At 40.2% G+C, this 26592-nt stretch overlaps 1 protein-coding gene across 1 annotated transcript in view; it reads right to left on the reverse strand.

Annotated features, from left to right (window-relative positions):
• Itprid1 (ITPR interacting domain containing 1) overlaps nt 1-26592 on the reverse strand; it is a 136616-nt gene that overhangs the window by 94081 nt on the left and 15943 nt on the right. The window contains exons 2-6 of the mRNA XM_048440129.3: nt 15431-15554; nt 8678-8804; nt 8375-8558; nt 6832-6880; nt 6428-6471 (exon numbers count right to left, since the gene is read on the reverse strand). Of these exons, the coding sequence (XP_048296086.3) occupies nt 6428-6471; nt 6832-6880; nt 8375-8534 (253 nt within the window). The 5' untranslated portion in view covers nt 8535-8558; nt 8678-8804; nt 15431-15554. The remainder of the gene's footprint in view (nt 1-6427; nt 6472-6831; nt 6881-8374; nt 8559-8677; nt 8805-15430; nt 15555-26592) is intronic.

Genomic DNA, 26592 nt, shown 5'->3' on the forward strand with positions numbered 1-26592 from the left:
CGGTGCTCTAAAATAATAGCATTCTGCAGCTTTCGGCAAATTTAACTCCTGCCTGGCCAGGACACTTTGTCGCGGTAATCCACAGTATGTTTGTCTGATTTGGCAAAGTATTAATCCATATTTCTACCCCAAACAGTCTCTTACATATTGGCTGACACTCATGTTCAAAATCTTCTGGCTAATTGAAATCATTTTCTCTCTCCTGACCCTACGTGCTGTTTATTTTCTGAGTGGCACGTGCTTCTTCGTGTTCCAGAGGTGACGCCAGTGCAACCCTTGCTGTCTTAAGCCTGAGTCTGTAGTAACCTATGCTCCAGGTGTAACTGCGTCTCCCACAGCCAGGAGAGTATCAGAACCTCACGTCTGTTTTCTCGTGGTCATAGGCCGCACAAATAGAGATGCTCACCAAAAATTGCTCACGGCTATCTTCTGAGCAAAGACATGACATTAAAATCTTACTGTTCCCAGACCTCAGTTACAATTGCCCATGCCTTGGAAACCAGACCTTAGATGTCATGCCTATGCTATCGCCACCCTAACACTGTCTATGGTTCCTCCTTTCTGGAATTTCTGAAATTTATCATCGGAGTACATTTTACTTAAAACAAAAATGTCTGTCTCTTCAATGTACAAAGCACTTCTTCCGACTGATTGCTTTCCAAATTCTGTCCTGCATACATTTAGCTGTCTTCCATTTCTTTGTCTTTATCCAAATTCTGATGACTTCCATCACATTAAATGTTCTTGCTTTTCTTGATTTTCTATTGACTAGATGAGTCTTCTGAGAACTTTCTAACCTGATGGTATCATCTTTGATCGGTTTTACTCAGACCCTTTTTAGATTAGAGGTGATTCGTAGCCTGGTTAGGATTTCCCTTTTGTCAAGGAGGAGGATCAGGTCTCTAATGCTCTGAGCCAGTATAAGCCAAGGACAATGTTGGTGGGATCTACAATGGTTCTAACTGTTATTCAGAAGACAAAGTGCATCTTCATGCAGAATCCAGGAGGAGGCTCTCAAAGAATATGGGACTTCGGAATATGGGACAAGAGGCCACCTGAACAAGACTTACGTGTAGGAGACATTGGATGAAGAAAGATTAAGAAGCAGGAAGAGCAAAGACTTCAGGGTTTCATTGTGAGGTTAGCCTAGACTATGCTCAAATGACCATGATCTAGAAACAGTAGCATTCTTGAAAGCAAGAGTGGACACATGTGTGTTTCTCCCCAGAGCAGGGTATCTGCAGCATCCACTCTCAACCCCTCTTACCTGGTGTGGCGGTTTGAATAAGAATCCCCACATAAGGTATGATATCTGAAATATTTACTCACCAGGGAGTGGCACCATTGGAAATGATTAGAAGAATAAGGAGCTGTGGCTTTGCTAGAGGAACTGTGTCACTGGGGATGGGCCTTGAGGTTTCAAAAGCCCATGTCAGGCCCAGTTTCTCTCTCTGCCTACTGATCAGGACATAAAACTCTCGGCTACTTCTCCAGCATGATTCCTACCTTCCTGTCACCATGCTCCGCAAATGATGATAATGGATTAACCTCTGAAACTCTATTTAAGACCCTAGTTAAATTATCTCTTTTATAAGAGTTACCTTGGTCATGGTATCTCTTCACAGCAATAGAACAATGACTAAGACACCTAGTTATATCAAATAGGTACATGACCAAACATTTATCCATAATAAATCATAAAGAAGTTTATTTTAAAACAATTCTTTCCTATAATAATATAATATATCATTTTTTTAATTAAATAGAATTTGCATACTAATGAGATTGATTTGTTCTATTAATATTATGTATAGAACTAAACTTTTTCTGAAATATTTGCTACAGTGTATAATTATAGAGCATTCAGTGTTTTGAGGCGCTGAATGACACTCTGATTTAATAACTATCAATGCTGAGAACATTCTTTGCATAAATACATAGTGCAAAATGGCAGAAGCCTGTTTAGAGTCATTTCAGAAATTGTGGGAAATTCTGCCCTATTTTCAAGCCAAACTTCATTGAACAGTTTAAAAAAAACCTCAAGTCAGCAAGTCAAACATCAGTTTTTAATATCAAATGTTCCAACCAAACATATCCAAAGATAAATTATCTGATACTTACACACTGAGGAAAGATTGTAGGAAAATGTTGAAAGTTTTATATTCTGTAATTAAATTGTTATGTTGCTGTAAAGGCAGAAACCTTTCTGTGTGCAGTAATTCCTTGCACTTCATGACACATAATGGTCCCATGGCATTCTAGGGTGATCTAGGCAGCGATCATTGACATTGCTTCATGAGCTTGGTGCTTGTGAGAACCAAGATGAAGTCATGTGACACAAATCTGGTTGAGTGCTGCCACACTTTGGATTCCATTGTATATTTGATTTGGAATTAAGTTTTGGTCATTATTCAGAAGCCTTTAACTGTTGCCAGATTTTTGGTGACACCCACAGCTACATGACCCCATGTGAAGTCGCAGCCACTGTTTAAGAAGCAGGGAACAATAGTCTTATCCCAGCAGGCTTTCTCTTCATGGGCTTTAAGGGGCTTTGGCTGGATTTACTCTGATCCTTTCTTATGACACAAAACACCATGCTTGCAATTGATTTTCTAATTTCTTATGATTTAAAAGATTCCTTCAGGAAAGAAACAAATTTACTCCTCTGGGGACCGGTCTAAGGATTGGCAGGTGCCTAAAATCCTACAGCTCTGGAGGGAGAGGAATAGAGTTCAAAGCCAGTTTGAGCTATGCAACAAGCCTGTCTTAAAAGAACATAGTCTAACATAGAACTCAGTTTTATGCTGCTTGCTTAGTACCCAGAAGACCTCGTGTTCAGTTTGTAGAACTAGAAAAGCAGAAAAATGGGAATATTGTAGATTGTGAGTGAATTAACTGTCCACCAAGTAGTAACTGTCACTAAATACATCTTTTCTAGAAACTGATTTCCTGACACAGGAAATTGCTCTGACATTTTCACTCACACTGGGTGTGTCCACCATGTCACTTGTGTTACTCTACCTGTCAAGCCTCTCTCTCACCTTTATATTGTAATGACTACATATTTTCCCCATCAGGTGGTGGACACATTCAGTGCGCCCTTGGGTGGTGGCAATGACTTTGTCACACACTGGCGCTGTCTACAGTTTTAGTATGGACTGTGAGGTCATCCGTCTGGGAAGATGGATCTTATGGACCTGGTCTTCAGTACTGTGTTCTCAAAGAGACTCTGGTGCCTGGTTATGGTGTGGGCAGATCTGTGATATGCTACCAAGCCTACGCAGTCAAGATGTGCACTTAGAGACCAGTAAGGGGAGATTGTCTGGACTCAGCAGTGGGAGTTTTAGAAAGGGAATAGAGAAAGAAACTGAATGGTACCCGAGTCCTGCTTATAAGTCACCACCTGCTGACTTTCAGTGCTCTGGGGAGACATAAAGGAAGTCACGTGATTTTGAGTTACAATGCTGTGATATTTGTGAGCAAATGGGACAGACGGCGAAAGAGTATCATTAAGTGGGAAAGGCAGCTGCCCAGCCTTCTGTAATTATTAAAATCAATATGGAAAGAGGGGACATGGGAGCATATCGGTCTAGTTACAAGGAAAACTTTGTGTGTTAACCCACTGTCTCTGTGGTAAGTAAGAATATAATGTGATGTCACTTATATCCTGTCAGGGTTTTCTGAGGTTTTTTTTAAAATTTATTTATTTATTATGTATACAATATTCTGTCTGTGTGTATGTCTTCAGGCCAGAAGAGGGCACTAGACCTCATTCCAGATGGTTGTGAGCCACCATGTGGTTGCTGGAAATTGAACTTAGAACCTTTGGAAGAGCAGGCAATGCTCTTAATCACTGAGTCATCTCTCTAGCTCTATTTTTCTGAGTTTTAACCTCATAATTTCTCAGTAACAATTTTTGTTTGTTTGTTTGCTTTTTGTTTTGTTTTGTGTTTCGAGATAGGGTTTCTCTTTGTAGCTTTGGTTTTGGTGCCTATCCTGGAATTCTCTTTGTAGAACAGGTTGACCTTGAACTCATAGAGTTCCACCTGCCTCTGCCTCCTGAGTGCTGGCCTTACAGGCGTGTGCCACCACCGCCTGACTGGGCAGCAGCTTCTTTTCTTCCTTCACTGCAATCTATTTTTCTTTCCCTGCATGTCCCAGTGTGGCTCTGGACTTTCCAAAGTTCTGTGCATCTTTATGCACATACAGACAGGCTCATGGGAGATTCCAAGTCCATCTTTATGGCTGTATCTACCCTTCTGTGACCCAAAATCATGGCATTTGACAACTCAGGTCAACTCAGGTCAGGTCCCATCACCTGCAACACAAGAATGAGACCAGCTCTGTTTCCAAATGGCTTACACCATTCAAAATATGATCAGTGAGAAGGGACACCGAAAGCAAAAAGCTCAATTCACAGGTAGGAAGCTCTTCTCTTGTTAAAAGCCTTGCAGAAGACGAAGGGACTGCCAAATAGAAGCTGTGCCCCTCAGATCTCAGGACCACACAGAGACCCTGATTTCCTCTTGGCTGTGCCTTTGTAGTTCACGAGCTTGGCTCTGAGACCAGGCCATGAAGTGTATTTTCCAGGAAGTAATTTTTTTAATGCAGTATGACCAAAGGCCTCTCCACCTGTCATGAGCAAGAGTCAAAGACAGGCCTATGCTGTGAGAGGCACCTACCATGTTTTGGTCTCTTCCTTGAGTCTGAATTAATATGGATAGAGAGGTTGTCATATTTAATTTATTAGAAAAAAATGTTCAGAAATTTTGACATCATGGAAGCCTTATGTTAAAAATAAAACATTTTAAATGAATGCGATCAAACTGCCTTCTAAACCTTTGTGTTGCTATGCATAGGTTAGTATTCTTATCTGTCATCAGAGCAGTGTCTGTTACAGCCAACAGCAGCAAGTTCAGAAACATCTCACTAGTCAGTGTGGAGAGGAAAGAGAAGCTTAGTGCTTAGCACCAAGTGGGTCATCCACAGCGTTCTCTCTGAGACTTGCAGTCTGTCTAGAAAGAAGGATGGGAAGAGTGGAAGACCAGAGTGTGGCGAGGTACATTGTAAAAAGACTTTTCTTGGAATGATACGACTTTGCCTTCAGTGAACCCCCTGTAGGAAGAGAGACTTGCACAAGAGTGGGTCTGTCAGTATTTTATCATGAAAGAGGAAAGGGCTCATGAGGCCTCACTCTTCCTGAGGGATTGTTGACACATAATGGCACTTAGGGAAGGGTGTCACTTTGTTCTGTCATGTAGCCACTGATTGGTTGGATATGATCCAGTAAACAACTTTTCACCCATGCACATGTGAGCAACCCTAATTAAACTCAGTAGAACACACACATGGCATACAAATAGGAGGGGCCTTTCTGGGAAGAAGGGGGAGATGACAAGAGGAGAGACTGTGGACAACAGGAGGTAATAGGAGGTGGCAATGACTAAAATTCATTATATGCATGATGAAACCGTCAAAGAATAAAAAAAATAAACTTAAAATATAAAACAAGTATAGACTTAATTTAAAATTTTAAAGTAAAATGCCCCATTTTTAATTGCTTGGCAGGTAGTAGTCAATCTTACCTGAAGACACGGTGGAGGATGTGAAACAATTAAGATCACAAGGTAAGACTTGCTGTAAGATCAACAGATTTCTCCCTAATCATTATATTTCTAGTTGATGTCACATTTGGACATGTTCTCCAGGCATTTGCTCAATCCCAGAATGTTATTTGCTTTACCGCCTATGATCTAGTCTTGGTGTCAATGGTATTTTCATTGTTAGTCACAAGATTTCATCTGGTCATCTGAGAGGTACTTATAAAACAAGCACATTTTATAATGGAGGAATCTTAGAATCCATGAAGTCTGGTATTTTCATTTAATGAAGATGGAATCCATGAAACCTGTACTCATTATTTTAATAACGTTACCATCAAATCCTAGGGAGACAGTCTGATACATTTCTGTCTGAGAAATATTTGTGCTGTTTGGTTTAGGATTTAGTCATTTGTTGATCTCTAGAACAAATCTATCATTAGAGAAGAGAGAGAAATAAAATTTTGATACCAGAATACCAGATAGAAAATAGGTTTAGAAATAAAACTATAGTATATTATGAATAATTAAGCAATTTTGTTATCATAATTACATTCTTGCAAATGTCCGCATAGCCCCAGAGAGTTTCCTGCTGCCATCTGAGTGTTTGGTAGCAGTAAGGATATGGGTTCAGCCCACTACCTGCTGCAGGGGACATGGCTGCCCTTTCTGAGTCTTGCTCTTAGAAAATCAAATGAGAAGATCAACTTATTTCTGAAAGCCTCTTCTATGCCTACCTTGAGGAAGGCCTATTAGCAGGGGCGTTTTTTACACAAACACCACCTCATTTCAACAAAGAGCAGCTGCTCTGGGTTTTCTTGCCTTACCAGAATGGTTGATGGCTTGCTGGAAGTTTTCATTTACAGAGACACTATAAAAGAAGCAAAAGCATCGTGAGCCCAAACAAATTATTACCAAGTTGCTTTTGTAATTAACCTGAACAGAAAATCAGACTTAGATTTCATTGAGAGGACCTGTAAAAGTGGATGCACAGTCGACTCCAAATATTATTCTTTCTACTTTTGCACTTCTAAATTGACATATAGCTTTTTCAGTACTATAGTAATCCTTCAAGTACCCAGTTAATATGAAAATCCAGACTTCTCCCACCCTGGTAATTCATGGCTGGCAACCCATCCTAGGGAGGGTTAACCCACATTATTTCCATGGAGCTTTGCAAGAGAAATGTATAAGGCACACACAGGCTAAAATGAAATAAAGGACCACTTACAAGTATCCAGAGTCCAGCCACTGCTGGATGCTTTCCTGCTTGGAATTTTCTGTAAAGGCAAAAGAAACATATCTGTTAGTCAAAGCAAACCCGCGACAGTGACCCACTCTATCATCGGCCACACTCAGCAGCTCTGTTTCCTACATCGTTAGTCACGTGTTCATGTAAGCATATTCATTTTTTCCCCTGGAGGCACAACCTCCCGTTTTCCATAATCAGCCTCTTCCAAGAACGGATGTTAACTTGCCAAAAGACTATAACTTAAGAAAAAAGGAATAAAATGTTAAGGTTTAGCTAAATGAATCGATGAAGGTGAGAGATGTCAGAATGGCTGTAAAATCACCTAGTGTGAATTCAATGTGTAGAAAAGCGTATGGGACTTTTGTTTCTCTCTTGTTGCTTCTAAATCACCACGGAACCTCTTCTTATTAAATCCCAACATTTACCTAAGGCAGCTAGCCAGCAATGTTTATTTGCAAGGAGTTCTCTGCCAGGTTAGAAACCAGATTTGCATTCATTCCAGGGACAAATTGCGGTAGACTCCCAGGATTTCCAAAGGCAACCTGTGCTAGAAAGGCATAGCCTTTTAAGGTGGATCTTTAGCACTGGCTCAAAAATAGGTAATGAGAAAGGGAAGATGAAGGGAGCAGCTCCTGAGAGACATTTGCTCCAGCTCCTGTTGGCTACCACCTCAGACTCTGGGCTCAGTCTGACTTTGTCCATAAAATATTTGAATGATCCTCACATAGGGTATCAGGTAAACCAGAACAGGTAGCCAGTAATCCTGGGAGATTCTGGGTAGTGTTCATTTGTGGAACCAGGGATGGATAGAATGTGAATGCTGTCTTGTTTATTTCTCTGTACATTATTAAAATGATCTTCAGTGCCTCATGCAAGACCCCCAAAATCATGCAATAAAATTGTTTTCTGAAACAGTTCTTTCATTTGGAGCTGGGGAGATGGGTTGTGGGTCAAGTGCATTTTGAGCAAACATAAGGAGCTGCATTTGGATATCCCAGCCCCCACAAAAGAGACATGACTGCCCGAGTAGGATGCAGATCCCTTGAGCTCTCTGGCAGCCAGTTCAGCTGAATTGCACTGCTCCACATCCAGTGAGAGACCACCTCTTTATTTCTCTGTCTCCCTTACAGACATGTGCAAAGAAGAAGAATAATAAGAAGATGAAGAAGAGGAGGAAAAAGAGGAGGAGCAGGAGCAGGAGCAGAAGCAGGAACAGTAGGGAGAAGATTTATGCTTCCAGCCTGGATGCATCTTCAGAATCCGGGGGGTTTGAACCTAAAGGTGTTCGAATAGAAAGGAAACAGTATTTATTATCCCTTATTTGGTTCAATTGTGCTGAAATCCATGGGGGGGGCAGTTAGATGTGTCTATTTCATAGAACTGCTTGATACCACATCAGGAACACTTGTTTCTTTTATGCCAAGTTCAAGTCCTTCGAAGTCACTTGCCCCCAACCAATAACTTCACATCCCTCACCACCCATGACTGGACATTTTCTAGATGCCCAGGGGACCCCTCTTACCTTGCACATGCATGGTGACCATTGTGCTTTCCTCCTCAGAGCCAGGAAGAGGGTGCCCGTCCATAGGTGTCCATGCTCTCTTGGTGTGTCTTAAGATCTCTCTCTTGCTCTTTTCCAGACCTGCTCTGTGGGTGTCAGAACCTTGTAGCTTCTCCATCATAGTGAGGGAGATTCTGTAGCCGGACTGAAAACACACAGACAGGCAAATCAGTGACAATGAGTTCAGAGCTGAGGTTTGGACCAGGCAGAGGGCGGATTATGAGAAGCAGTGGAGTCATCCAAGTCTCACTGAGGAAGACTCACCTACCCGAGCAGAATTCCTCCTGATTTAGGCAGAAGAGCTTCTCCGCTATGGGCAGTCAGGCTGGGAATTAACTTGGCACTGCTTGTCACAAGGCCACATCCACAATGATGGATTCAACGTTGTGTTCTGAAGATGTGGACAGAGAACAGAATAATTGAACTTTGATACCAACCTTACTTATGCCATGCTGTCTTTGAGCTTTGAGCGCATAATAGGTGTTTAAAAAAATGTATATCTAAGATAGCAAAACTCAGGTTCAAACCCACCCTTTCTGCCTAAGTCACTGTCATAACATATTAACATAATTAACATAATTAACATTAGGTCAGGCTTTAAATTCAGAGAAATGACTGAAGAGCCAGGCAGGCTTTAATAGTATTCCTAGCACCCCGGTATTGGTGCATCATCACCAGTCACATGGCACATACACTGTCATTTGCAATGGATGTCTGATAAAGGCACACACTCTGACACACTGCAAATATCTGATTATTCTCTGGTAGGTCCAGACAAGTACTCTGTCAGTAACATTGTTCTTACGTGCTTTATGTATTCAAATTGTGCCTTTCTGTTGAAGTACGTTTACCAGTTTAAGGTTTATAAATTGACTGTAAAAATGTCAGATACTTATGATAATCATTAATTTTACATTCAAAATCTGAAGATCAAGAAATGTCAAATAGTCAAAAATAAGGCCCCAAGTGGGGGATGCTTTATTCAGGAATGTTAACTTTTGGGTCACTTGTGTACAAATTAAAAAGGAATGACAATAAAACAAGACACAAGTGATACAGATCAGATTGTATCTCAAATCTGTGGTTATCTGGTATAAGAGAGCTGAGAACACTAGAAAAAGTACTCCCCTACCTCCCCCCCAGTTGGCATTAAAATCATAGTTATTTGGCTTCACACAGGTCCCGACTCCTTCGTTAAAGGAAGTGTCTTTGCAGCACCTTGCATTCTATTAGCATGAGTGAGGATCAGAGCAGCGTCTGTGACAATGCAGAACTTCACAAGAAGTAGAATTCCAAAATTCTGCCCAAGGATATCCTGAGATGGGATGCTCATTAGAGAATCAGAGCGCTTTCACAGTAGGTGTGCCACAGAAGAAGAAGGACCCTAGAATAACACGATCCCTTTTCTGGTCTGAGCTGGAGGGATGTCTCTAGGTATGTGGAGATTCTGCATGGAGGGGCAGGAGCTACCAGGCAGCTGCCTGTGTTCTGAGCTGGGATGTCACATGTCAATCAAGCCATTGTTTGGGGGCAAGCACTGGAAGAATTGTTTCATTTTAGTCATATGTCCCCGGCTTCCACCATGTAACAGGAAATTCTACCTCAGTCCCCAGCTTCACTCAGCCTATAAAGGCTGGCTCTCTGCCCTATAGGTTGCACTTCCTACAAATTAGGGAAAACATCTGCTAAAGAAAGTGGAAACCTTGCTGGAGGTAGGGGCCAGGGACTTGTTGGTAAAGGAAGTCTCTTGTTCAGTCTGCCTTAATGGGCGCCTTCTAGTTAGTAACCAAGTGCTGTTTGAATCGCCATCTTTGACATCTGTTCACTGGACCCTCAGAGCACCTCTTTAGATAAGGACATAAACCAGCTGAATGATAGCCCTGAATTGTCCCATGGCAGCCAGGGCAGATGCTGTGCTGCATGAGGTCTGCTGCCTCCCCTAGGGAATCACTTTGTTTCCAGGAACATTTGAACCCCAGGGCCAGCCAGCTTCAGTTGACTGTAGGGGGAAGCTTAAATCTGGATTCTGTTGTCCCTAGAACCTGAAACATCAAGTCATTTCTCTCCCTACATCCTTATATTTTAATGGCCATGCCACTGAACCCTGTGTCTATAAAGAGACCCTCTAATGTGGATCATTGTTTACATCATGTTTAATTTTTTTTAAAGGTGCAAAACTATATGTACCAAATCTTCACTTTATACAAGCAAAAGCTAATAAGTTGAGAAAAGAAAACATGAATGTGCCAGAATGTTACCACATTTTCAGAATGTTGAAGACAATCAAAATGAGAAAACAATTTGTTTCATACAGTGATTCTATTTGAGATTTCTTTAGATTGAGCAACCTCAACCCGACTGTTCCCTTTCACATCAGCCCATAGCAATGTCAGGAAACATGAAACCCTCAGGCAGTGGCAGCCACCACAGGCTTTGCCAAGAGGGCTGTGTTATGCAACGGACTCCAGAGAAACACATGGGCCAGGGCAAATGATCTTGAGAAAGAAAACTCCAGGTAGTTTGGACAACATCCTTGCTGCCTGTCTTGTTTGATTAGCTTTTATTTTGAATTCATTTATTTGTTTTGTGTTATGCAGAAGTCATGGGAAAAAAATAAAGAGTTCAGAGGTCCTCTCCTTCCATCCTTTGAGTTCTGAGGATTGAACTCAGGTCATCAAGCACGGTAGCAAGTTGCCTTTATCCACTGAATCACCTGTCTCACCCAATCACGGTCTGTAGTTCTTATGACAGGTAAGAGGGCCCCGACTTTCTTCTCAGCTCTGTGGCCTTCTGAACTTGGAAAGAATTCTCAGACTTTTCTTATACCACATTCCCTCACATCTGAAACACTTGTAAAATAAGTACTCCATAGGGAAGATTAATGGGAAATCTATTAAATCTATTCAAAATGACCACGTGTTTGCCAACTCTTCCTTATCTTTTTTTTTTTGTCTTTTTTTCATCAGTATCCTGTAAAGGAAACAAATCACCAATTGTCCTAGTTTTGGTGTTGTGCTGGCTAATGTTATGTCTACTTGACACAAACTTGAATCATTTGGGAAGTAGAAACCTCAACTGAGAAAAAGTCCCCACCAAATTTGCCTAAGGAAAAGCCTATGGGGCGTTTTTTTAAAAATTAATGACTAATGGGGAGCACCCAGTCCATGTGGGTGGTACCATCCTTGGACTGTTGGACTTGGGTTCTATAAGAAAGCAGGCTGAGAAAACTGTGAGGAGCAAGTCATTAAGCAACACTCCTCCATGGCCCCTGTGTGAGTTCCTGCCTTCGAGTTCTTGTTCTGTTTAGTTTCTGCTAAACCCTTTCATTCCCAAACTGCACTTGATTATGTCATTTAATCACAGCGCTAGAAACCCCAGCTAAGACAATTCCCACTGCTGTGATAAAATATCCTGACCAAAAAAGAATGCAATATAGGGGAAGAAAGAGTTTTATTTTCTCTTACAGTTCTAGGATCTAGACCATCAATGAGGGGACACTGATGTAAAAACTTGATCCATAGTTAGGATCAAGATGTTGCTTGTGTATACCCAGCTTTTCTCTATCGTATATAATTCAAGACCTGCTGCCTAGGGGAAGTGCTACCAAGAATGCTGTCCTCTATATCACAAAATAAAGATGACATTCATGACATTCTCACAGACAACTATGGGATAAAGGCAATTACTCAAGCAAGGCTCTGTTCCCAGGTGTTCTGTGTTGTATAAAGTTGACATTTAAGACTAATCATTGTACCAATCAGTATAAGAGTTCTTCAGGTATAAAACAAATTTGGCACTCTTAGTTTGTGAAGGACTTTTGTTGGCTTGAAATCACTCAGTCTGGACAACAGAAATATCTGGAATTGTGAGATTACCAAATTTCTACAACTGTGGAAGTCCCTGGGATATGCTAGAGGTTTTTAGCAGGGTCTTGAAATTTCTTCAAATGTGTACTTGATCTCATGAGAACAGGCTGCAGTTTCTAGCCTTGGTCACCCCTTCTTAATAGGTCCTGTGGGCCATAATCTAACTTCATAAAGGAAGAGTAACCCTGACATAATTTTGGTCCATGGGGATCTCTTTAACCATCTCCTTGAGTTTCTTCTCACACTCATTATCAGAACGGCTCTTCATCCCTTCATAAGATCTTCAATATCATCCACACTTCCTTTCTTTCCTCTCCCCTCTCATACACTGACTCCCCTAAGAGCAATAGCTCTTAGGAACAGGTTACTTGAAGACTACCCAGTGTCTCTTTCCAGCTCCGGCAATGCCCACAGAAGTCTGTAAAAGAAACTTCTAGGCTCATGCTCTCAAAAAGATTATTAATAAAACTCTCAAGATTACTCACTTCACTACCAAAACTAAGACTCTATCTCTTGAGAAGCTGAAACATTAAGAGAAATAGAGAATATGCATCATCCCGTTGTGCCCCAAGTCACATTCAAGAGAGTGACATTGCTTATCTCACTCATCTTCTGTACTTTCTGGACTCCCCTAATCCCAGGGACTCATGGTCCCCGCATGCCAGCCTCATCACTGAATATCCTTCCGTGTCCCTTATCCAGCTGCAACCAGATGTTCTTTCCTTTGTCAGCCTCTCAAGCCAGGACCTTCTGCTTTTCCTACCAAACAATCTGAACTCCATATTTGGGGGTGGTATATATTTATTTTGTGCTTGCTTTGCTGCTTTGTGCTCTTGCTTTTTCTGCACATGTAATCAGACGATGGAGTCATAGATATCCACTGTATTCACCCTCACTTACTACCAATAATAGAAGGAGTTTCTCGTTATCTTTATGGAAGATTTCATTATCAATGTAGATGACACTCCATTATGTTTGTCCCTGTAATCCTTGTCCATTACTCTTTCACTTTCGGTAATCTTTCCTTCTACTTAATTCCCATGGTCATAATTTATTAATCAGAAAATGGCCTCCCAAATCCCAAGTCAAAAAATCTTCTGTTGCTTCTATTCAGTATTTCCTAGGACACCATCTTTATCCTTTTGTTGTGCCATTTTATCCAGTTTGAAACATAACTATCATATGAACCACCTTAAAACAATCCTCTGCCTACACTCCCAAATCCGAATTAAACTTCACCTTGGTTTTATAGAACAATGATGGCAATTTCCATAGTCAAATTTCCAAATCTTGTCCATTCTCTAAACTTCATATCAGGGTGTTCCCATTTGCTTGACATTTCCACATGGCTATTTGTAAAAAACTTAGTGAATTCTTCTTTGTTTCCTTGGTTTCATCTTATCCTCTTTTAACATCTGCATCTCAACAAACTGCATTCCCTTAGCATACCTGCTCAGTTCAAGAACATATAAGCCTTCTTTGGTTCTTATATCCCTTCTATCTCTCAAATTTAATCCTAAAATAGAGGAACACCCTTACCACATAGCTCAAACATCCACTTCCACTGTTATCAAAAAGAACTTTCAGTCTTTCTTGGGTCTAGTAAGAGGACCCTGTCCACACATCATTCACACCTTCCATATGTAGCTGAATATATTATTAGGGCTTCATTCTCTCTCCTTTTTTTAAATCATTTTAGAATCTCTGAAAGCTGTACTTATCACTTTGTTTTAATAAAAACACATTTTAATTGCATTCTTAATAATGATATTTCCAGAATTTCTTCCTATTTAGTATAAAGCAATCTTTCTCAAGTTTGATTCCATCTTTCTAGATTCTAAAATTTGAGTTTCTATGCCTCAGTATCCAGTGTTCACTTCTCTCTTCTGCCTACAACCTCTTCCTATATAAATGTGTCTATATTTGTTTCATGGTTACCCTTACTCATTGTAATTTCTATTAAGGTATTGGTTTTGTTTGGTAAGTCTGTGTTTATCCTTCAATTTACCCGACTTAATCATTCTGCGAGATTATCCATGGCAGATATCTTTGTTATCTTATTGGCATAGGTAAGATACTCAATATGTGTTTGCTAAATGAGCATCTGTGTAAATGAATACCAGAAACAACTGAACAAATCAAAACAGAGCTGATTAAAATAGGGAGGACTAGAAAAGGTGTCACTACTATACATTTGCTAGGAATGGTTCACAGCATCAAGAAGTAACGCATGATAAATATGAATTAGAAAATTAATGTGATTATATATATTATTTATATGTAGACACATACAAGCAGTATTCTTATCATAGTAAGTACTATCTAAAATATGGTTTTAAACTATCTGAATAGTTTCTTCTCACTTCTCATATTAGTCTCTTAACAGCTAATGAGCAAAGGAAAGCTATTAATCCATCACCAGGGAAATGAAAAGCATGTAGTTTCCAGTTTAATTAATCAACAAATAGCTGTCAATTGGCTGTAGGACACTAGACATGTAGTTTCAAGTTTCTTGGAATGTAGCTCCTTTTCACATAATAGGGAGGAATTGAATGAGATGAGATAATTCTGTAATTTAATTATTCTATTTCCATTTTCCACACAGACTATTTAATAGGAGGCTAATGGTGCTCACAGTGAAAATATTTTAAAATTATATTCAACAAAATTACATGAACAAGAAGAATAAGCCATTGTTCCTGGTACTCATAAGTTTGGAAGATTCAAAATCTCAAGCAACAAAGTCAGGCCAGGAATCCCCTTCTGCTCTCACTTCTTATCCAAGTATCGAAGTCCCACAAACACTGGTAAAGACTTCCAAATGATTCAGGAAAGTAGAGGCAGATTCTGGGGAAGAGTGTGTTCCATCAACACTCTGTTGAGAGGAACAGGCAGTCTGTGATGACTTATTCTGTGGGTTGCTTCCTCCCACCACAAAATATGTGAAGGTTGCTCACTCTTGCCATTCAGGAGCAAGCTGGATTTAAAGACAAGGCATTTATTCCCCAACTGGAACCTAATGCCAGACTCTGTGAACTTGGAGCTATCATCATTTGCTGGTGAAAAGGAGCATGAGATTATTCGTTTAAAGACCAAAACACTGCCTCCTAGAGACCTGCAACAACATCAAGCCTGGTGACATCAGACTTACTAATTCATTCACGTTATCACTGTTCTAGCCACGTCCCAACATTCAAGCTTCTTTTTCTTCCTCAATGACTGCCTTTTTATTTCCCTTGGTTGCTCTGTCTTCTTTACATTGGCTTTGGCTTCTTCTGCCAAGAAGGAAAGAAAGGATGAGGGAGCATGAGTGATTGCTCACACGGCGCATTTTCTAGTCTGCCATCTCTGTAATCTAAGTTCCTTCAAGCCCATCAAATTCTGAAAGAGGAGAACTAATTTTTACCAACATGCTCTCCTCTCTAATCGTGTTGGTACAGGCCTTGCTGCAAGCAGAGCCCTCTCTTCCCCGGACACTGTCTCATTGTGTCAAAATAGAACTTGCTTGCAGGCATGTTCCTTCTCTAGTGTTTTCACAACAACTTGTGAAAAACCCTATGATAGAGCTCACCAGACTCAAGGGGAAGAGTTCACCTCATGAATGTCTCTCCCATCACATAAAAGAACTAACGAAATGTAAAACCCATGAAATTTCTTCTGTATCCATGGTGCTTAGTCCAGGATACATGTGATTGTAGTTTCTTAAGGAATGAAACAGTGAGTGCATCTGACCTTGGAATCTGCATTATTAGTAAGTGAAAATGGTAACCTATTCATCTTTATAATCCCTATTATGTCAGACAATGTATCACACACCAGAAATTACTCATAAAGTACATTGTAAAAGTAAGCCATTATAAGTAAATGAATTCAATAATGACATTTACCAATTTAATTCGATTAAATATTTGAGTGTCTACTATGCACAAGAAAAAATTAAGAAGTATAGAGTTGATTATAAGAAATTATGCCAATTAACTATAGTGAGAGATGTAGAAGGATGTGCATACTAACAGAAACACAAGACCATTTTCCTAATGTTATAAGAGGAATGCTTTCATTTATGAATACATCAGGATTCTTAGAAAGGAGGCATTTTGATTCTGGCCCTTGAATAATGAGAGACAAATTGCAATACTTTCCAAGCACAGACTCTGAAACATTTATCAACAGTAGAACATATAGGATGTTAAAAAGTGGCTTTGTGATGAACGTATGTTCTTTAGTGCTAACAAATCAGATAGCATCTTAGCTGTTGGTTATGGTACTTATGTGACCCTTCAGTTTGCCTCTATCACACATCCCTTGCATGCATCTTTCCTGTTGTCTTTAAAATATGATGGTCAAGTAGGAATCCCCAACCTAACATATAATCTCTATGAAAAGCATGCAATTAGCATCATACTTGGTGAAAAATTTCTAGATGCCTCACTAAGATCAGGAACGAGGCAAATATGTCTCTTCCTACATCCTTTTTCAATGCTGTACGAGAAGTAAAATTGGTGATAGAACAAACAAGAGTTTAGAAGCAGTTCCTACTGATCTGGAAGGAGGAAAGGGCACCAGAACAATTAAAAGTCCACATGTAAAACAATGAATCTAGACACAACTTTCACCATGCAGAAAAAGAATGAAGTCAACATGAACCAGAAGCCTAAATGGCATGTGCAAAATAAAAACAATCAAAAAATAGTATATAAAAATGTCTAAATGACACTAAAAGCAGTTTATGAAAGAAAGAAGTTATAAGCTAGGTATTGCTGAAACTATGTGTTTTGTATGTAAAAGACATTGTTTAGAGAAAGAAAACAAGACAGACCAAGAGAAAAATCTGTGCAAAAACCAATACCTGATAAAAGACTATCATAATGAGCAACACCATTGAACCATTGTATCTAAACAAGTAGAATAAAAAAGTGACCTAAAGACCTTAAGACTTCAGGATACCAGGGAAGGTACACAGATGACAAATATACATATAAAAAGATAGTTCATACCATATGTTGTCAAGGAAATACAGACCAAATATCCATTGGCACACCTATTAGAGTGTTCCTAGCACTTCAGAACATTTATAGGATACTCATTCACTTCAGGCAGAAGTAATAATTACTGTAACCACTTTGGAAGACAACTTGGCAATTTATTACGTATGACCCAGCAATCACACTGCTGTTGTTTACCACACAGAGTTGGAAACTTGCATTCATACAAAGCTTTCACATGGGTGTTTATGGCACCTTTTTCATAACTGACAAAACTTGGGGTAAAAACAGAGTGTTCCTTGGGAGGTTGTAGTTGTTGTTTTTTTTTTCATCTTTTGTTTTCGTTTTGGCTCTTTGGGCGCATGCCACCCAGCTCCCAAATTAATACACACGGAGACTTATTATTTCTTATAAATGCCTGGCCCTAGTTTGGTTTATTTCTAGACAGATTTTCCTAACTTAAATTATCTTGTCTATCTTTTGCCTCTGGGATTTTACCTTACTCTATTTTGGTATATCTTTACTTTTATTCTGTGTCTGGCTGTGTAGCTGGGTGGCTGGCCCCTGGAGTCCTCCTCTCCTCCTTTTGCTCCCTGATCCGTCTTCCTTCCCAAATTTCTCCTCCTATTTATTCTCTCTGCCAACCCTGCCCTTCCTTTTTCTTCCCTTGCTATTGACCATTCAGCTCTTTTTTAGACCAATCAGGTGGTTTAGGCAGGCAAAGTAACATAGCTTCACAGAATTAAACAAATGCAACATAAAAGAATGCAGCACATCTTTACATCATTAAACAAACATTCCACAGCCTAAACAAATATAACACACCTTTAACGCTCCACAACAGGAGGTGAACGAAGAAACCAGTCTGCAAAGTCACATACTAGGTGAAACTAAATGTATGAGGAGGAAATTTAGGAGGAGGAAAACTAAGAATTCAGAAAAATAGCAACAAACTTCAAGTGTTAGGGCAGAGGAACAGTGAATAGGCAAAGCACAGAGGATATTTTAGTGCAGTGAAATGACTCTGTGTAATAAAAAATGTTTTATAAAAGGTGTTATGCGTATACTCATGTCAAACACAGGGCATGAGTAATAACGCAAACTGTGGACCTTGGGTGATGATGTTTCCTCAATATGGTTTCTTAATTGCAAAAATATGCTGCTCTTTTGAGGGATGTTGACAAGGAGGAGAGCTATAAATAGAGGATGTGAACTCTTCCTTTTATATTTAGTTGGGAAGCTAAATTGGCTTTAAAAGTAAAGTATGTACATTAAATGTGATATATATGCATTAAAATAATCTATATACAGTACCTAGTCAAGTAATTCACTCTAAAATCATGAATTGAATACATCTCAAGTTTAAAATAATTGTTTCACAAGTAGAATTGTATCGTATTTCAATCCTGTAGGAGACTATTGTGGTGATCCAAATGAAAAGGAACACACAGGTAAACCACCAAAACCAAAACAGTCACAACAACAAAACCTCAAAGAAATAGATGATGATTAGAAAAGATTAAAAACTAAGAATGCACCTTTGCCTAAGATCCTTTTCTACCTGCATCATTTGAAGAGGCAACCTTCTTCATCCTTCCACCATCAATATACCAACATATTTTTTTTCTCATCTTGACCATAACCACTGAATATCAAGGAAACAAGAGATGGAATGAGATCTTATTCCTGGTAAATGATTATAAGAGATTGTAAAAGCATCACCATGTTTTCCTTTAATGATTATATTCAGCAAACAAAGCATGACATAGAGAAATTTTACTCACACAGAAATAGGTCACTGGTGTATTGTTGATGCCTCCAAAGAAGACAGGAAGATTTGGATAACCTTAAGGTGCTTTCCAACTTGTAAATTCTGTCCTAAAAGTCACCATCACTCATTTTATACAAGCATTCTTAAGTGTAGGCTTGTTGTTTATCCTGGTTTATGACTAGATAGATCTTTACCACCTCAGCTACAGAAACTCATTAAAAGCAAAGGAAAATAAGCACTAATAGTGAGTTCTAGTTACACCTGTTCTGACTGAAATCCTTGTGCCTTGCCCCGAGTTTTCGTAAGTATCCATCAGAAGCCTTCTACCACCTGATATGTCCCCATTCCCAATATTCTTGATGACCCGTGGTTTAATCATTCATCTCTAACAGGAAATTCAATTAAGATTTTCCCAACTGTTGTCGACTATAAACAGCAAAATAGCAGAGAAATGGTTAGATAGGAAATTAACTAAGGGTTCATAGACAGCTCAGAAAGAGAAGCCAAAATGTACTGACAACATATTTGTCAATGGGTAACTCTGTCTGTGTAAAGTTGTAGAGAAGATACAGCTATTAGACAAGGTTTTGTCTGGTATAAGAGCCCCCAGGGGGTGGTATGAAATGTGATTCTGAGGCATTTGGGATATAGTACAAGCAGGGTATCTTGGCAAAAAATGGAGGAAGAGTTGGTTTGTAAGCAAAAACAGTTTGAATAGCTTTGCATGATCCCTTATACACGGTACACGAGGGAATCTTTTACATTTTATCTTTAATAAGATACTTTGGTTGTCAAACCTCAAAGACATTATTCAACCCTGGCTTAAATATTTTGTTCTTAGTTTGATAAGACTGTAAAATGTTGTAAGATAATGATGATTTGTGTCAAATAATTTTTCCACCATAACATATCTCTATTGTATGTTGTCAGTGCAAGAAATTGCATTCGCTGGTTTTCTGAATGTTTTATGAATTTTTTGACCCTAAAAAATCAATTCGGTCATGATGTAGTATCAATTTATATATCCATTAAATTTATTTTGCTAGTATTTTGCTTGGGTTTTTAATTTTCTTATTAATGACGGTGATTGGTCAGTATTTCTTTCTTTCTTATAAATTACTTGCTAAATTTCAATAGTAAGATGTGTTAGCCTAGAAAATTGTTTGGGGAAAAGTCTTTTTTATTTATAGATGGCATGAGAAGTATTGAATTATTTCTTAAAAGTTTACATTTACCAGTGAGGACACAATTACCTGTAGAGGCTTAAATTTGCAGATTCTTTTTATTAACTTATTTATTGTTGAGACAAGATCCCCCTACATAGCCCAATCTAGCGACAAATTCTCAATCCTACTGCCTCTGTGTTCAAATGCTGGGTTTACAGTGATGAACCACCATGCTTGTCTAGATTCCAGTCATGGTTAAAGTATAGTTCAGATTTCCTATAAGTTTATCAGTTTTCAAAAGATGGGGTTTTCTAAGACTTCATTTTTGTTTTATGTAACTTTTCAAGTGTATGGCAAAAAAATGTTCATATTATCATACCAAATTCTTAATGTGAGGATCACTGGTAGTATTCAATGTTTTATCATGAATCTTGGAATTTGAGAATAGTTACTGATATAGATAAGAATGGACAAAGAATTCTTAGAAATTAAGTACTTTAAAATTTTTTTAAGATTAGTCAGAGGCATAATGAGTCAGGCGTGTGGGAGAGAGGCAGATTTTTTTTATTATTGATTTTATTGAACCCCTCATTGTTCTCTGCTCCCCCGAGAGAGGCAGATTTGAAGAGGCAAGGGCAGTGAGGAATGGTTGGTGTAGATGCCCTGGCTCTGAGCTGCTGCCAAGTGTCAGGACTTCCTCCTTGACCCTGATGAAGGCAGAGAGGATAGGGCTGTCCAAAGTAGCGCTGCTCCTCCCCAGCTGAAGCACTCAGGAGAGGGGGTCCTATACCTCACCTGGGCAGCAGAATAGAGCCGATTCAGTTTGCAGGGACGTGGGCAAGTGGGCCCTGAGGGCCTGAGAATGGGAGAGCAGGGCAAGCCCCTCTCTCATGTGGAAACGTGGATGAGGGAAAGATGGCCGCCTCCCCTCACTCCTCAACACCTGCAGCAGGTGGGAAACCTGATTCAGCCCCTCACCAGCTGCAGCCCTCAGGAGAACAGGCCCTTTGCCTTGCATGTGTAGCCCAGTAGAGTTGACTCTGTAGTCAGGGGCATGGGTGAGACAGTCCTGAGGGCACAAGAAAGACATAGCTGGTACTGCCTCCTGTCTACAGTGTGGTGGTGAGGGGAATGAGGAAAAGATGCCCTCCCTTCTTGCCCTTACTGCCTCTAACTGGCAAAGGAGCTGACCCATGTCAACACTAGGGAAAGCAGACCCTGCACCTCGTCTGGGCAGCATGGCGGAGCTGACTCTGTTGGCAGTGGCACCGGTGAGCCAACCCTGAGAACATGAGTGGGGGAGCCCTAACCCACCCCTCATCTGCCAAATGGGGCATGGGTTGAGGAGAGATTCCCCATACCATGTCCACCAACACCTGAAGCAGGTGGGAGAGTTGGCCCTGAGGCCTTGAGGTCGTAAGAGTGGGAGAGCTTTCCCTCCCCCATCAGCTGCAACACTCGGAAGAGCAGGCCCTGCACCTCGCCTGTTGACAAAGGTGTAGGTGAGCCAGCCCCGAAGTAGTGAGCATGGGAGAACTGTCCCCGTTACTCATCTGTCTCTTGGAAGCATGAGTGAGGGAGATATTACCACCCACCATGTCACCCAGAAAAGCCTGAGGCAGGCCAGAGAGTTGGTCCTGAAGTCATAAGAGCTGGAGAACTGTTTCTGGCCCTCAACAGCTGCGGCACTTTGGAGAGTGTACCCTACCTACACCTAGCCTGGGCAACACAGTAGAGCTGGCCCTGAAGGTATAAATGTGGGAGAACTTACTCTGAGGGCATTAAAGAGGGAAAAAGGGCTCCTCCCCTAGCTCATTGCTGCAAGAGGTGAATTAGACGGGGCAATGCTGGAGAGCTCCCCCTGGTGGTGAAGACAGGAACGCGCTCTCAAACTGACCAACCCTGTGTCTACCCAGGCCCAGAGTCAGAGTTACATGTTGGCCCACCCCAATTTCCACCCCATCTGTGATCTTCTGGAGCACAGGGGTGGGGAGTAAGGATCAGAGTTCAGTCCTGTGGGCCCAGGGCTGCAAGAGCTCCATGACACAAAGCAGCAATGGATGTCCAGGAGGAATCCCAGAACTGAGGGCCCAGCATTGATGATGTAGCAAAAATTAGTTGTCTCAAACCAAACCAATGGTTCCTTGGCATGAATGTCTACATATAAAAAAAATCTATGGATGAAAGGGTTTACTGTGTGACTCATTGTATCACACTGCAGCTTCCATGATGAGATTTTCCCTTCCTTTCCCCTTTCTTGTCTTAAATTTTATTTTATTTTATTTTATTGGGGTGTATGAGTGAGACCAGGAGACATGATGTGGAGACACAATGTGAAAGACACAAAAAATAAATAAAAAGAAAATTAAAAAGTTAAAGGTTAACTTCTGGAAAAATTAAGATTACATTTGCTTATTTCAGCCATTTGAAGATTAAAACTAAAATAAAGAAATGTCAACAGTTAGAAACAACAGTTGATGTTCAGTGGAGTCAGGAAAGGCAGTTAAAGAGACAGGAAACTCAAACTGGGGTCATTTCCATCTATATCTCTGTGAAAATACTACAACTGTGTTTCATTTTCATAGGAAACAATAGACAAACTCTGATGAGATGTTCTGGTGGTACTTAGAGGAGAAAGACTTATGGGAAAGAGGAACAATAGCAGAAGGCTAAGTGAAGAAAGTATACCCCCAGAGAAATGCTTTGTAAATACAGCTATGTCAATATTAATTGAAAACAAAATTGAGCTCTAGGTAAAGGCATTAGCTTGACATATACATACATCACCTTATAAGGCATAATGATGTGTTGCATAGCAACAGAGAACATCTTAGAAGACTTCATTAGGTGGCTCTCGCCAAGGTGTGAACAATGCAGAGTGAACACATGCAAACTAGCAGAGCCGTGACATCAGTACTATGTCATTTTGTGGGTCACTGGCATACATTCTCTCCACTAGGTCAATGTGTCATTTGTAGCCTATGACTGTGTTCATATTACAGGAAGACAGATTATGAACACTTGTGCCTAGTATATAGCTTCTGAAAACATTAAACAGAAGAGGTCATTAAAGTAGAAATTGGGACTGCAAATCATATTTAAAAAAATTTCTAATACAACCTTCTGAGGACTGATAGATTAAGTAGAAAACAGATAAATACAAATAATATATTTAATGAACATATTGTTTTTTGGGAAAATATATTTCAACACATACTTGTAATCAGAGCATCATATTTCACTACAACACAAGGTCCTCCTTTGAGGCTCTTAGTCTTGTAGATGGAAAAATTAAAAATAGACTCAGGTTTTGGGGTGACAATTTACTTGCTTCCCTGGCAAGGACAATGACATGAGTTTGATCCCAGAAACCCATATTTTAATATTTAAAAAAAAACTAGGTAAAGTAGTATAGACAGACACTTGTACTCCCAGCTCTGGAGAGGTCAAGACAGGCCGATCTCTGTGACTGACTAGCCTACCAGCCTCATCTTCTTGCTGAATTCTGGTCCCGTAAAAGATCCTATGTCCAAAAGAAGATTGGAAGAAGCTGAGGAGTAGCAGCTGAGGTTGTCCTCTGGCAACCACACACATGTGCACACCCATACACACATGTGCATGCCATAAGAACATGTACATGTCCATGCACACATGTGCAACTGCACGGATATGAGCAAGCACATCATATTCAAACAAATACACATACACACCTATAAAAAGTAAAAGCTGAAATGGACTCAAGGGAAACTCAAGGACAATCTTACTTGAGTTTGAGGGGAAAAAAGTCTAATTTCAATAGGACAGAGATGAAGGTGATCTCAGCAGTTTCTGGGAGGAGAAGGAGGAAAAGGGAAGGAGAGGTGGCCACGTTCTTGAATTAAATTGTCAAGAATGTCAGTCAGCCAGGCCTTTGCTCCCCTCCTCCCCGAGGAGCACTCCCAATAAAGAGAATGAACAATTTTAAATTCCTCCCATTCCTCCTCTCCATGTCAAGTTATCAGTAAGCAATCACACACCAGTTTGCAATTAATCGAAAATTATAAAGAAGAAATATCAGGTTAATGTTAAAAGCAAACAATTTAGTAAACTCTCTTGGAACAAGAAGCTATTCATTTGGGAGCAAATAGCTATTTAAATCTCTACTCCATACAGTTGACCAAAATAAATTCCAGGTGAAATCATGATGTAAGAGGCAACAAACAGACAGATGAACAAGCCTATAAGAAACACAGGAAAGTATTTTTATAACTTAGAGTAGAAGTGCCCTGCTTAATCAAGATAAAAATGAAAACCTATTTAGAGCAAAAGATGACTGAATTTGACTATATCAAAATATAAATGTTTGTGAATAGCAAGATGCTACAGCAAAGAAGTTGCATAAAATACAAAGATAATCAACCAGAGAGTAGAGGCAAACAGGATTAATATGCACAGAGTGATGAAGAAGAGCTTCCCTCTCTGCTTTGTGGGTGTTTCCTATGCAAGTTAAAAGATCAGCTCTCCTGGTAGTCCAGATGTTTGGATCTGCTATAGTCTCTGCTATGAATAAAAGCCCTAAGAAAACATTCCCCATACTGCCCTAAGTAGAAGGCTGTGTTGGATAGTTTTATGTCACCTTGACACATGCTAAAGTCATCTGAGAGGAGGAAACCTCAATTAAGAAAACGCCTTCATGAGATAAGGCTGTAGACAAGCCTGCAGGACATGTCCTTCATTAATGATTGATATGGGAGGCTACAGACCATTGTGTGTGTTGAATCCCCTTTGTTGGTGGTACTGGGTTCTCTAAGGTTGAACAACCCATGAAGAGCAAACCAGTAAACAACTCCCATCCATGGCCTCTGCCACAGTTCCTCCCTCCAGTTTCCAGCCCTTTTTGAGCTTCTGTTCTAACTTTTTTCAGTGATGAACAGTGTGATGTAGAAGTCTAAGTCAAATAAACTTTTTCCTCCCCTCATTGCTTTGGTCACGGTGTTTTATCATAGCAACAATAACACTAACTAAGACAGAGGCTATGACTGGAGAAAGCTCAGGAGAGCCATGCAGTCTCCCTATGCTCAACCATGCAGAATCTGTTGGAAGACTCTTGATAGGACAGGACAAATAAGAGAAACTGTCTCAAACTTTCCAAGGTACATGTTGAATAAGAGGCAAAATAATAGCCAGATAAAGAGGCAGGAGAAGTATCTCTGCTTTAGAATAAAGGATGTTTCAGACTGGAGATGAAAATATGACAAGCCACATAGACATTTGAAACCCAAGCTTGGTTAAGGAAGAGTCACACTCTCTCTTCATATACGTTTTCCTTAAAGAAGCCAATTCACAATGTCCGCAATAAAGCCTAATGGATAATATCCACAAAACACTACCCACAGTCTCTCTCTCTCTCTCTCTCTCTCTCTCTCTCTCTCTCTCTGTGTGTGTGTGTGTGTGTGTGTGTGTGTGTATGTGTGTCTCCCTCTCTCTCCTGTCTTCTCCCCCCTTTCCCATTTCTCTACCCCTTTTCTTTTCCCCTACTTCCTTCTTTCCTTCCATTCTCTCCCTGTCTCTTCCTCCCATCTCTCCACAGTTTTCATTATCCCTGGTTCCTTTTCTCCCTCACTACAGCTTCAACAGTTAGCAAACCTTCCTGTAGCCTCCAGACACAGTTCCTAATGTCTCCCATGGTCAGGTCACAGAGATGCTGAGATGTCCATGGGAGACATATAGGAAGGATTATGTATTGGCAAACAAGATGTCAATTTGTTTTTGTTTTAGCTTTTTCGAGACAGGGTTTCTCTGTAGTTTTAGAGCTTGTCCTGGAACTAGCTCTTGTAGATCAGGCTGGCCTCGAACCCACAGAGATTCTCCTGCCTCTGCCTCCCGAGTGCTGGGATTAAAGGCATGCGCCACCACCGCCCAGCTATAAGATGCTAATTTTATGTCCATCATTTTCTTTTTTCTAAATGCATATTAACTTGTTTGAGCTACTGTCACAATGCATCTGGACAACCTTCTGACTAGTGAACTCAGAAGAATTCCCAATGTACCTAAACCTTTTTCTGGTATTTTGAACAGTGTTTCCAAAGTTTTTTTTTTGAATATGCAAAATCTATCTGTGCCCCACTCCCTTTGGCTCTTCAGAGTCCTCGAGGAGACTGTTCTGAGGGGTGACTAGCTGCATGGGGCAGCCAAGAGATGAATGCAGAGAGCAGAGCACTCTAGCAGATGCATGAGCTTAACACCAGGATCGTTCAAAAACTGCCAAAAAGAAAGGGTTCATGTCAACATGGTGAGGCAAGAATCATTCAGCTCTGAACTGTTCCAATCACTTTGATGTTCGCTTCCCATCGTAATGTCTGAATACCAATATGAACTCCTTTCCTGCGTGTGGTACTAAGGCAATGATAAA

The sequence above is a fragment of the Myodes glareolus genome, chromosome 6, assembly GCF_982192425.1.
Source record: "Myodes glareolus chromosome 6, mMyoGla1.1, whole genome shotgun sequence".
Lineage (NCBI taxonomy): Eukaryota > Metazoa > Chordata > Mammalia > Rodentia > Cricetidae > Myodes > Myodes glareolus.